Source organism: Labrus mixtus, chromosome 12 (assembly GCF_963584025.1).
Source record: "Labrus mixtus chromosome 12, fLabMix1.1, whole genome shotgun sequence".
NCBI classification, from domain to species: domain Eukaryota; kingdom Metazoa; phylum Chordata; class Actinopteri; order Labriformes; family Labridae; genus Labrus; species Labrus mixtus.
This window is the reverse complement of record NC_083623.1, coordinates 8,076,283-8,090,192: the sequence shown is the minus strand read 5'-3', so window position 1 is coordinate 8,090,192 and position 13,910 is coordinate 8,076,283. Positions and strand designations below refer to the sequence as shown.

The 13,910-nt window shown below is 39.6% G+C and overlaps 1 protein-coding gene across 8 annotated transcripts in view; it reads left to right on the top strand.

The window, feature by feature from the left end:
* The first annotated feature begins 626 nt into the window (after positions 1-626).
* lama2 (laminin, alpha 2) overlaps positions 627-13,910 on the top strand; it is a 209,785-nt gene continuing 196,501 nt past the window's right edge. For 6 of the 8 annotated variants that reach the window (XM_061051773.1, XM_061051772.1, XM_061051771.1 and 3 more), the window contains exon 1: positions 628-773. In XM_061051773.1, coding sequence (XP_060907756.1) covers positions 713-773 — 61 coding nt within the window. In that variant the 5' untranslated portion in view covers positions 628-712. Of the gene's footprint in view, positions 774-13,910 lie in introns of all 8 variants that reach the window. The other 2 variants (XM_061051767.1, XM_061051769.1) reach the window with 1 other exon arrangement.

The following is a 13,910-nucleotide window of genomic DNA, read 5'->3' as shown; positions in this document are numbered from 1 at the left end:
GCAACAAAGTATAAACTCAAATACAGCCAATGCATTTTGCAGTAGGTTTTTTTTATACTATAGTATTCAATATGGTTATATGGTTCTTTCGATTTGTATTCCAGTACATTTTAGAGTTGAACTTTATATTCAAGTCTAGAAATATAGCCAAGTAGGGTTTCAGGAAAATGATCAAATTAGGTTAGAAAATATGAAGTAAACAGTTTCTAATAACATGTTAAAATGAGATGGTCATTCATAAAACACACCAAAAAAAAGAAAGCTAAATGATGAAATATTAAATTGTCATGGTTACCAATGGTTACATTTACCATTTATGCTGGTTCTAATGAGAAAAAAAATCAATCTATATATCTATCTATCTATCTATCATCCTCCGGTTTCTATGCTACAATAGAGCCTATTGTTGTGTAGTTTGATTTCTGTTTTTCTTCTGTTTTTCCATGTGTTTTTCATTAACTTCTCCCTCCCTCTGTCCCAACTTTAAACCTGGAGAGAAGGAGGAGAGAACAGAGAGAGGGAGAGAGGGAGAGAAAGAGAGAAAGAGGAGGAGGCTTGCGAGAGAGAGTAGAGGGAGGGAGTTTAGGTCAACTTCTGTGAAACTTTTACTATCACTCATTCAACTCAATAGAGCGAGAGAGAACCGCGCACGAGGACAGCGCGCTGATTCCACGGCGCGCGCGGTTCGATATCAAACTACAGAGGAACGAAAATGACGCTACTCCTGCTTCTGACCGCGTTGCTATGGCAATGCTGCCAGGCCCAGCAGAGAGGTGAGTAGTAAAGACTTTCGATCGATGCTCAGATTAACACGACACTGCGGGAGTCATTTACGGCAGCAAACAGCGCGTGGTCTCATTCACTCACAGCTGTTGCCTGTTAACGTTAATGAGCTAATCAGTCAGCCACTAACGTAACATTTGCGTTGTTAACGAAACGTCGTCACATCTGCGTGGTGAGCCGAAATGTTTCCTCAGTCATGGCACAGTAGCTGAAAATACATGTAAACCATTCTTAGGGTTTAATTTTGTTTCATTATAATTATTTGAAGTGGGGAAATTTAGAAGTAAAGTTGTATGACAGTATTGATGGTAACCTGCACATGTGAGGTGAAGTGTCAAGGGACAAATGCTTGCTAGATAGTTTGGAGATAGTTGTCTTTTTTTCATAGTCATACATTTAAATCAACAGGGGAGATTTAAGAAGTTTAAGATCTTGCTTGAATTTGTTGTTATTCTCAGACTTAAATCAAGTTACAAGGTTGAAATTCAACATGAGATGCAGAGATAGTTGAACTGTATGGTCTGGTGATAGTCCCACAACACAGGAAGAAGTCTTCCTGATGACAAATTTGCAGTTAATGCCAATCCCCCCCAGAAAGTGACAATTGAAGCCCATTTTACATGGTGGCAAAAGCTGGCATTGTAGTGTCACATGATGCCATTGGGCCGTCTCACCATATAGACAGTTTCTTGTGTGGCACATTGATGTTAAATTTCTAAAAGCAATCAAGTGCCACAATTCTACAATTCACTTAGCAGACGCTTTTATCCAAAGCGACGTACATCAGAGAGTAAGTACAACACAAGCAAGGATCTAGAAAAAAAGGGAACAGTGTCAGTAAGAGCAAACGATCAGCTTTGAGTCTGATTGGACACACAGGTGCTGACAGGAAGTGACCAGAGGCAAAGCACAACATTGAGGGCAGTTCTTGAGAGCTCTAATCAGTATAGAAACCATCTTATAAGTCACCGTTATCAAACAAAAACAATCGTCTCAACCATCATCATCATCATCATCATCATCAATGATATTGAGACCACAAACAAACAAAAGTTTGTTCACAAGCAGAAACATGTCTGGATATCAGTACAGCTAAGAGAGAAAACATTTAGATGAGATCAAATTGAGTCATGACATTCACTAAAAGTAATCACTGCTCCATTACGTTGTGTATTTGTGAGGTTGTGAAAGATTAATTGTATGATCTGTATTGTGTGCTTGGTCTGTGTCAACAATGAGAAATGAGCAGCTATGCCCTCAGCATGGATGGAGATTGACAGCTGGGACCAAATCAATATAACATGGCGCACAATAAGAGTCAAAATATTCATGCTGCTTAGTATGAGTCAAATTGTTCCACTTAATCCCGGAAAGTTGTAGAATTGGAACATTTTTAGAAGATGAAAATAAGCACTTCAAATGCATGAAGCTGTTTGAATATATAAGTGTGTGAAGGGTTTGTTTGCACTTGAAATATGAGAAAAATCGTGTGTCCCTTCTGTGCTTTTTTTTTTCTTTCTATTTATCCTCTTCAAAACATCTCCAAGCAACTGTTTAACCCAGGAGTGCATTGGACCTCCTGCAGAGGCGGAGGAGGTGTGTGTATCCGCATATTGTGTATGTGTGTGAGTAGAAGAGGGCGGGAGAGGCCATCTGCATTAAGAGCCTCATTACCAGGCGTGTCAACCAGGCATGCTCTCTATCAGCGACAGAGCTCAGAGAGACACCGGGAGATAATCGGAAAAAGACGACGAGGAGAAGAAGGGGGCCTGACAGAGAGGAGGAGGAGGGGGGGGGTATCAAGAGTTACTAGGCATGGAAGGATAGAACTGTGATAGATGATGGATGATGAAACAGGTAGACAAAGGGTTCATAGGAAGGAGAGGATGAAGTTGAAGCCGCATGACTGAGTTGTTGAGTAATTGAAGGTTAACACAAAACATGAAAAATCTGTTGGAAAATAGAGGTTTTAAGAGAGTTTTGTTTGTATCAGCTGCAAAAAATCTGGTAAATTTGCAGGACAGATTGAAGGAACGTTCCTTAATGTTGCAGACTCTGCATCTAGTCAGATGTTTTTCCAGAATTAGTGGATAAACTGGCTGCCATTTAAATAGTTAGCAGATCATCTGAAAATAAATGGACAGGTACAGGAATGGTTCATGATCACAGTCATTTATAGCTTTGGTTTGACGGCAGTGAGATCTTCTGTATCCTGACTGACGGTTTTTCATGTCCCTGCACTCCATAGTCTATCTGTCAATTGCTCCTGTCACCTGTTGTTCTTTTGAAATAAATATCTTGAGGGAGGAGTGTGGGGGTCTAATTACATGACACAAATGCTCACTTTTAATCAAGGCTGCAGAAGTGACATATTGGTGGTTAAGGGTCAAAGGCAAATATATCTGTCATCAGAGAACACTTGTGTTTGTGGCGATATCTTAAGAATATATTTTTTTATTTTGGCGTAATTAGTAGATTACACGTTTTTGGTTTATTGAGTTATTTTATTGACTGATTGATGGCTCCCCAGTAGCTTAATTGGTGGGTAAAAGTATCATTAGCTGCAGCTTTACAGGGTATGCTTGTTGTTGTTGTTGTTTTTTGCCAGTGTTAGTCACTTTATATAAAGTCAACATGAGTCTGCTCCCAAAATAAGTTTTGAACCCCTGACTTTGTATCAGATATGAGTCAGGATGATGCATGGGTTTGTCAAGCCCAACGACATATCCATAAGACTTTGTAAAACATCCGGTATGTTTGGCTGTCACTGGGGAAAATATGAAAGTTCTGCCAGAAGAGTCTTGTTGGAGTTATTTTTGTATCAATTTGAATGTTAGTAAGTTTTTTTTTTTTTCCATGAATGGATACAGACTCAACTCACTGGAGAAAACAGTGTGGAAAGCAGCCAAACAAGGCTTTGTAAACCAACTGAGAAATCAACATTTTTATTTAGGCAGACCAGGTGACTCATATTATCGCTGTCCTGCAGAAGCCACCGACTGCATCTTTAAAAAGCAAAGATATCAGGAGGGGTGAGAAAAAGATTGATTTCCCTGTTGAGGTTTATCGGACTTGTGCATTATCAAAGGTGCAGGCTGATCCTGTAAAATATTTTCATCTCTGGGAGGTCTTATGCTGGAAAAATATATAAAAAAGTGAATTTGTTGATAAAAGGTCTCCTCAGAGCAGCTGCAGATGTGTTTATAAGTTAATGCTAATGTGGGCTTAACCAAGCTGGGCTGAATGTGAAGTGATGTGAACTCACCAGAGGTATCTCAGTGGATGTGATGCGAATCCAGAGAGGGTTTTTCTGCCCATCAGAGAAATCAACATTTTTATGAGGTGATTTCAACCCAATGTCATAATGTTGGTAAAATATGTTGATCTCAGTCTGCTATGTTAATGTGAAAGCAGCCGAGCTTAGCTGAATGGATTTGATGGAATACACCAGAGGGAAAGCTCTCAGACTTTCTCAGCCAGGGACCCAAATTTACTGAATATAATCAATCCAATGTCCTAGAAAATAAGAGGGAGGGAGGCATGGAAGAGAGGAATATCACAAAGAGTACAGCAAAAATATTGGAAGGATGCACAACAGTTTAGTTAAGTGTGCTCTGGCTATAGAAAACTGGTTTGTTAAAACATGCAGATAAATGCAAATTTTTTAAGCATGAGCTGTACTTTGGAGCCAGATTGGAATAAAAAAAAGGCTTGCAGGGCACAGAATAAAGGTAAACCTAAAATAGAAATATGTTGCGCATAACCCCTGGTTTTTGCAGGTTTTTAATTAAAAATAAGTTCAATTCGGGGCGCTGGTGGCGCAGTGGTTAGTGTGCGCGCCCCATGTATGGAGGCTACAGTCTTCCAAGTGGGCGGCCCAGGTTCAAATCCAGCCTGTGGCTCCTTTCCTGCATGTCATTCCCCACTCTCTCTCTCCCTGATTTCTGACTCTATTCACTTTCATATCTCTCCATTAAAGGCACTAAAAGGCCAAAAATAAATATAAAAAAAAAAAAAACTCCAAAAAAAAACCAGTGACTTATAAAATGAATATAGTGAGTAAGAAGTTTAATGTTTCCCACTACATTGTAGTGTGGAGAGGAATCATGTAAAGGAAATACATGGAACAGAGAAAAATCACTTCAAACTTGTTCAATAGCTCAGGAATTAAGTAGGAATGGTGGACACCCAAGTGGCAGCATTTGGGGCTGAAAATTAAGCTAATGCACAAGGTTCAAAACTTGCAGTTCCTTGAGTGACCACTTAATTTCCTTCGAGTCAATCAGTATTAAACTCCAAATGCCCATCTTTACAGCAGACAGAACATGTTAACAACCTGGCACAAAAATCCTTTAAAGCTTCAAAGCACATTTCCACAGAGATTACATCGATATAGGGAGTAGGTTCTTGACAACTTGGACAAAGGCTTAAAGTAATGCACACAATCAAGAGCATGTCCATCGCCATTAAGGGGGTTCTGGGTTTTACCTATGGCTAGTACAGGTCATTGAACTTGACCTTGAGTGAATCCATCCTTAAATTAAACATTAAAATATGGTATTTTCTGGCTCGATCATCAAGACAGCTATGGCAAAAAGCCAGACAAACTTCCATATAATGACATCAACATTATAGTCGATAATCAGACCATAGTCAGACAGTCCATAAGTAAGGTTCAAAACTCAAAAGTAATCCAAATGTGTGTGAGGTAAAAAAAAAAAAACATTGCAGTTTACAAACTTCCAAAAAGTTCAATGTAAGTCGTTGTTTGCCTGTACCCTTTTAGTAGAAGGACATGAGCTTATGTCTTAACCAAACTTGAAAAGTGTGTGATTTTATGGAAAAAAAGGAACTAGTTTGCTGTATTTATTTATTTGCCTTGAAAGATTGATCGAAAGTTTGATTGAAATGCAGAAGTCAACCTCTAATGCTCGACCTTTGTTATGCGCCAGGCACTTGAAGCGGCTTTGATGTGTGCGTCTGCTTTGGCTGTGTTCAGTGAATGTAACCCATTAAAGTGTTATTTTATTTAAGACAGATTGTGATAAATCAGATTAGGCACATTAACCTGTATGTTTGTAAAAATCTTACTGTAGTTTCTGTCATAGCATGTTTGTGAAGTCGTCAGTGGCTTCAGGGCGGCCAAGACTTAATCAATGACATTGTGCCAAAGACACAGATCACAAGGCTACCAACAGGTGTGTGTATGTTTGTCTGTGTACTAGGAATCCTCTGAGAGCTAAAATTAGCCAGGTGCTAAGTTGGATCAGTGCCGCATCCTTCCTGTCAATAAGAGAGACGGGCAAAGAGAGAGAGAGGGAGTGTATCTCACCGACTATGACACTTTACATCTTTATTATCGTGACACTTGTCATAGTGGGGGGGGGGGGGGGGGGGGGAGCAGAAGTAGGTCAGAAAGCTTGCTGGCTGACTGCTGAATGATACCTTTAGATTTAATAAACAAGTTAAGTATGAATGCACTGAATATTACACATTTTGTCATTGCAGTGACTAGAGTGCTCTTGGCAATCGGAATATTTTACATTCATTTGTTTTTGTGGCAAATTCTAAATTACTTTACAACGAAACAATTAAGGAAAAAAAGCACAAATGAATTCCACACTTAATTCCGGCTCTGACTTGTTCTGTCCATTGTCTCCTTCCCCCGTCCCTTTAAGTATATCTGTCCATTTAATGTCAGTGGTCAGACCTGAATAATAGATTTAAATCGGGGCGGCTGTGGCTCAGTTGGTAGAGTCGTCGTCTCTCAACCGGAACGTCGAGGGTTCGATCCCAGTTCCTGCAACAACATGTCCGATGTGTCCTTGGGCTTAACCCCGAATAGTGTGTGAATGTAGGTGTGACCAGCGGTGTGAAAGTGCTTTGAGTAGTCAGCAGACTAGAAAAGTCTTAAGTCTAAGCTTAAGTCCATTTACCAGATCAAGACAGAGCAGAGTATTGAAGAACTGAAAAAATGACAAGGTGAAGGTGTTGATTGTGCAATGCAAAATACCAATCCCAAAATCCCATTGTCTGCAGTAGTTGTGACTCAATGGTCATAGTGCACCCAATGAAGATGAGTAAAAAACTGTAACCTCACATGTTGATTCCTGAAAAAAAAACAGGGACGAAGAAGTAGCTGCTGAGCTCCTCCCAGCGTCGATACAGGTGACTATATGGACAGATGGGGTTGAGCCCAGATCTATATTGAAAGTGGTGAATTAAGTTCCCAGTCTGACTTTGATTGAAGCTTGGAGTTTCTTGCCAATGCACATCTTGGAGTGAGAGAAAACTTGATGAAAATAAATATTTCACATGTTTTTCCATTTAATGAAAGTGGATAATCCAATAAAGGTAGAGTGGCTTTCTCGTTACTGCTAAAAGGAGAGGGGTTTTAATTTTATAAACAAAAAAACATGACTCAATTATGGTAATTAAAGTGAATATATGGTAATTATACCATCATATCCCAATTAATCTGAACATAATGTAGAGCTACCTTTCTAAATGATGCCGGCCTAATTGCAAAAAGCAGTGCGTAAACGTGATTTATAAACACAGTGTAATGTTTCAGGACAGTGGGTGATGGCACTGAAATGTTTGGTTCAGTTAGTCTTGCATATTTGATGATTTGCATTGTTTGTGTTTTTGTTCCTGTCTGCTTATTACAGTAGCGTGTTAATATTTGACTTGTGTATTCCCGGTGGGGCTGCGCTGACTCCTACAAAGCACATCTTGCACCGAGCAAAATCTAGGTCTGTGCGTGTGCACGCCTGCATGCATGTGAGTGTTTTTCTGGCTGTTTCGTTGTCAGAACAGCATTGATAATGCTGAGGAGAAAAATCAATAGTTAATTCTACCAGGGACACAATAGCTGCTCTGCCCAGCTCCGTTTCTACAGTGGGCTTAGACACATAAAGGAACAGGGCATGAGTTGATGAATTGGTAAGTAAGTGTGCGTATGAGTTCATACAGAGAGTGTGTGTGTGCACCAGCTACTGCACCCTGACTATTTACAGTGTCTGAAAAAATAAGCAAACCATGATATGGATTTGCAGGAGAGAGAGCATAAAAAAGTGTAAAATCAGATGAATAACAAACTTCTTGGGTTGGAGTGCAACTCTCAGCTTTAGTGTGAATATTTTTTCTTATTTTAGGCCACATTCTGCTCTGAAATAATCCCATGTGTTTGCAATATATATGAAAAATAATGTAAATTAATTCAAGTAAATGTGTGCTGAGAGGCTTCAAAACAAAAAGCAGTATCTTTTGAAGTCATGTTTTGTGTACTCCAAGTTGTAAATTTCAGTGGGGCATTTCATGAGCCGGCACAACAACTCAAACCGGCCATCTTTCTTCTGAAGCACCAGTCCAGTACAGTTTGATGGTTTCATTCCTCTGACCCCTTTTCCATTTTAGTTCACTTCTCATCTGCTGCTGTGGGGGTAAATTGCTCCCCTGTAGCATTTTACTATTAGCCTACCAGGAAGCTAACATGAATAGTAAAAAGCTACTACTGAGAAGTTTTACTGCTACTGTAAACCTGTCTTAACCGGAGCTCCAAAGCAACATTCATTTTGTTATCAGAATTTACCTTTTACTTATCAAAGACATTTGGCTGAAATTAGCTATTTTAATTATTTTCACAGCAGCTTAAATCTGATGAATTTTTTCTTTATTGATTATTTGTTTGGTATTAAAAATGTCAGGACTTTTCAGATGTCTTAATTTGTTAGAACCAACAGTTTACAAATCATTATCATTATTCAAAATCTCAAAGAACCCACCGGAAAAGCATCAAATCTCTCGAGCTGAAACAAGGAATGGCTGCTGTAGTTCCAAAACTCAATAAATAGATATGCTAAGAAGTTAATGATGAAATAGTCATCCCATACAGGGATATTTTCTTGATAGCGGTAGACTTGTAACTGTATTTTCAGGCCCAAGTTGTGAAATACAGCTCAGTACAGTAGCGATAATGATGTGAAATATGACGCGTTAGATACTCCCCTAGTCACTTCTGGATGCTGTCCATCACTTTCTTGCTTGAAAGAAATGTGGAGGTCAGTTGATGCAGTATGAGAATTCAGAAGGTTCGCTCAGTGTTGAGGCTTGGAGACTTTGATCAAGGAGACTAGGAATAGACTTCCTTGGAAAACTATCATTCAGGGTTTACCTCTAAGAATTGGGCTTCTTTGAAAGCTGATGTGAAGACCTTTCTGTCTGGGTCAGACCCTTGTGGACAAAGCAGTGCCTAGTTTTCTGATCTGGTCTTATAAGGTTGTCTTTATTATTTTTTGAAAAATCTGATATTTTAACAATGCTTCTGGTTACCCTGATAAATCCCACCATGTTAAATTGGACAGCGGTCATATATATGAATGTCTGTGATGGACAGACTAGATAGAAGTGAGTGAGTGTTTGCTGTGGGATCTGACACTCTGACCTTGTGGCTAAAGATGTACACGCCTGACATACAGATGTACAGCTGCTAAAACAGGCTACTGACCCTTCCACACAAACATACAATAAGTCTGCAGCTGCAGAGGCTCTGCAACGACCTCCGTTTCTTCTTTCTTTCTCTGACTTTCTTTCGTCTGTGTCTCGCTCTCTGATCTTTCTTGGTGCTTATAATCTCCCAAGGAGCTTCCTGTGGTAACACATGGTGTCAATAATGAGGCCCCCTACACACACACACACAGACACACAAACCCACATACTGGGAGACACTTTCCCCTCCTCCGCTATTCATAATCCTACATCCCCTATCGCCTACTTCTTTCGTTCTTATCCCATCTCTGCTCTGTCTTTCCTTCTCTCCTTTCTTTCCTTGGCTTCCTGTTTGAGTTTTTCTCTTCCCTTTCTCTTTTTACTTTTCTTCAGTGTATTCTTGTATTTTTAGTTTATTTTTTATCTGTTCTTATCTGTCCTTGCACCTCTTTTTCCCTCTCATTTCCCTCTTCTCGTCAGTGTTTTTAGGCACCTGGAAGACAACTGTAATTACGGTTCAATTTCAAATCAATAATCAAGTTGATACATCTGTAAGTTAAATCTGTGAAATCTGCATTTTGTAGCTTAATAAAAAGTCTTTACCCAATATCCAGGGAAAATAATCAATGATGCATTGGTAATATGTATTTGCATGGGCTCATCCGGCTGTTGTTGGACTACTTGCTCATAGATGTTAAAAATATTCTGCGCTATTCTCAGAATGCTTTTTTCTCTATTTGTTCTCCTTCCTTCACTCCTCTGTGCCCCTCTTGTACAGCCCCCCTTCATCTCCCCCTTCTTCCTCCTCCTCCAGCTCCTCTCCGCTGTCTCTCTTTCATCCCATGTAGGAGTATACCACTGACAAACCTCTGCGGCCATAGCTGTGCTCAGCGTCTGGCCTCAGTTTGTTTGTCTTTCTACTCCTTCACCGCTTGATTTCTGGAGGTCTTATTGTTTTGTTCCAGCTCAAATCATTTCAGTTCAAAACCTCTGTTTATCCAGCGAACACACTCAGAGCAAAAGCCCGTCTTTTACAGGAGAAATCAGTCTGACACAGGCAGTTCAAAGACAGCTGTAAAGCACAGACAGACCCCCCACCCCCCCAGCTCTGTGTTGGAATTTTAAGTTTGTTGGATTTGCTTCCTTTTTTTTTCTTGGTGAAACTTTGGGAACCAGTTCTCAGTTTGTTGGTTTTGATCTGGGGTTGTTTTTCTCCAAGCTCTCATCATGTTTTGTCTGTATTGACCAAAAGGTCTTCTGTGAATCAGAGGTGCTACAAATCAAGTGATTTATGTTCATTATGAGAGTGTGGTATTGGTAAGGACCACTTGATACGTGTCGTTGCAAACAATCATAAAACAATGTCTGCTTTTTTGCTTCTTTTACTGCTGTCCATTAGCCACATTTGATCACCTTATATCCATGTCACTCGACCACCGGTGCTATTTCTCTTGCTCGTGGCTAAATAAACAGCCTGTCATTTTTTACCTGTAATTTACAAGTTGCTGATCCAAGCTCTATACTTCTGGAGTGAGGTTATACCCACACCAAGCTGCTTATTTTCTTCATAATTAATCAGCTAAAACAAATCAAAACATCAGCTTTTCCAAATATTACCATTTGTCAGATTTACTGATTTTTCTGTTGGTTAATGAAGAATCTCAGTGCAGTTTTGTAGGCCAAGGAAACAAGAAAGCATTAAAATAGGATGATGCAGCCTTATTTAGTCGATCAGCAGGGGAAGAGGAGCAGAAAGAGAAATATCAAACTTGTAGCCTTAAGGTAGAAAAAAAAAAAACTAGAGATGCATCAACATCCACCCAAAATGCGCAACCTAAAACTTTATTCTTCAAAGCCTTTATCACTTTGATGACAACACAGTTGTGCCAACTGAGGCTTCTCATTCAGGGTATTTAGAAGAACACACATGGCTGACACATGTTAATATGAATCAGCTTTTTGTCTGTACTCAATCTACATTTTTGCTCTGATGTGGCTTCAAAATTTTGTTCTTACCTCTAAAGCAAATTCTGAAACTCTCTTCCTTTGAAATTCAAAGCAAATGGTCCTATTATAAATTTTAGTCAGATTTTTAGTACAGTTTTTAGTGTGGCTCTCTTGTTTTGAAAGGGAAACAACCTTTAAATAAACTTAATAAATTCCAGTTAACACTGTGTAGCAGGATCTCACCAATCAACATCTTTGAGGATCATGCTTCAAAAGCAGATTTTTACACTTTTGTCTGCATGTCTGCTGTGTTTCTCTGTGGTGAGGATGTCTGGGTCGAGGCTTCTAGTTAGACCGCTGCTGCTCTGAAGTTGTCTATAGATTGACACCAGCTGGTTTTAGTGGCTGCTCAAAATGTCCAATTATCCCGCCCACAATATCTTCGTTTAACACGTGCTCACAACATGGTTTTCAGATGCTGTGTGGGTCTGTGTAGGAACCAGGGAATGCCTTTGAATGTCTGTTGTTACACATGTTGTTGTCCAGCTGTGATCATTTTGTGTCATTACCTTCAATATTCAAGCAGCCTCTAACCTCTCACATTCATAACCTTTGACCTGTCAGGGGCACTGCCCTCTCCGTGATGTAATCATGACCCCAGCCTGGTGTGTGGTCTGTGAACCAGTAGGGTATAATAAGGAAAATACAACTAGAGTGAGGGGACTAATGGCTAATGACGTTTTTTTCATGCAGCTGATTTGCGATGGGTGGAAAACTTGGTGCATGCAATGAGGCTGCGTCACGCTCTTTTCTGCTCGACAGTATGTAGGCTACTTCTCTGCTCTTTAGTGGATACTGTGGAAACATCAAATAACATGTAGGATCTATATAATGCAAAAACCTGGCATAGTGTTGGACTATATTCCTTCTTCAACTAAAGCTCTTTCAGTACCCTTTAATAACATTTTAATTTTACAGCATGAATGAGCATAAAGTTCCCCCCAAAAAAGAACTTTTTTCAGGGAAAATTGTCATCAGGTTATAACAGCAATGCCACAATAGCGTATAGTGTTGTGTTAGTCAAAGGATGTAACATGTCTTGCATTAGTTTCAATTATAAAAAGTGTCTTGTTTGATTTAGTGAAATCATAGGGCTACCGGCTATCAGATGATACTCAAGTAAATATTATTGCACTTGGTGCTATGAAGGAAAAAAAAATGTATAGGACAATATGAAAAGAAGGCTGACTTGAAGAAAGGATGGTCAACAGAAGGGCTACTCTTTTGTATTTATTTAGTATTTTCTTTAAATATCTGAATGTGCCAGTCATCATTCTAAGTTTATTCTTGGATCAGATGGCCTTTGTTTTTGAGCACAAGGCTCAACATCTGCAAGTGATCTTTGGAAGTAAAGAGAAAAATACCTTAAGAAACACTACAATGTGACCACAAAAATAGTTTTGTTGCAAATGGCCAATTTCACCTAAATGTAATTTGGCCTTTTTGAATACCTTACAACTGTTAATAGCTAGCCTTTAGCTGCTAAAACGGATATCCTTTTGTTTTCCTCATCTGTAACTTTTAATTATTATCAAATACTAACCGCGACAAATAAATGATAGAAAGTCAAGGGCTTCCAAACCAACAATTGCCATTTCTAGCTTTCCTGCATATCTGTTTGCCGTGCACTCTCTCTCTCTCTCTCTCTCTCTCTTGCTCGCTCGCACAAACGGACAAACAAACACACACACACACACACACACACACACACACACACACACACACAGAAGGAGGCACAAAACAGAAAGGCCATTATTTTGAGGCTGAATGTTTGTGTGATTGAACTGATAAAGCTTCAGAGGAATAAGAGTCTATTAGACTGGCCTGGTTAGCTATGGATTTACCTCTTATACACACATCTGAGTGTGTGTGTTTTTGTGTTTGTGTGTGTAGATGTGTGACAGAGAGAAAAACATTGGCAAGAGGTAGAGCGAAGGAAGAAGAGGTGTGCGTTGTGTATACATTTTTGCTTTTCCATTATTCCAGTTGCTTTTCTCATCAATATTGTGTGTCCGTGTGCAGAGAGAGAGGGGGACATATTCTGTATGTAATTTCACATTTCCATTATATTTTTTGTATTTCCATTATGCTGGTCCAAGGCAAACCCACAGAGAGCCTAATGCAGAGCAAATGTTCACATCTGACACAAGATGAAATATGGGGAAAAATGTGTGTGTACGGGAGCCTCAGAGCCTTTGCAGCCCTGCAATAATAGACCAGTGACACCCGGGAATTTTGGGTCCTGGCCTGTGATTGGACAAGGCTGCTATACTGAGTGAATTATTCCAACTAGTCTCTAACATTTCAGAGCTCAAGATGTTGGCTTTTGTAGTCATGTGTATTGTTATTTCATAGTGGTTGGCCTTGTAGTGTGGCGATAAACAAACGCTGAAGTGTCAAAACGGAGATAAGCTTAGTTATAATGAAGCTTTAAAGGAATGCTTCATCTGTTTGCTGAGAGTCCCACATGCTGCCTGTGTCAGATGATGTCCATGTTTAATGGTTTTCTTGGTTTAATAAGTCTACATCTGTATTATTTGCATGTATTGCCTTGGTCTTCTGATAGATCTTGAGCCAGATAATGGCGACGCCTGTCACAATGTGCTCAGTGTGAACCTGTCTCTCACCGG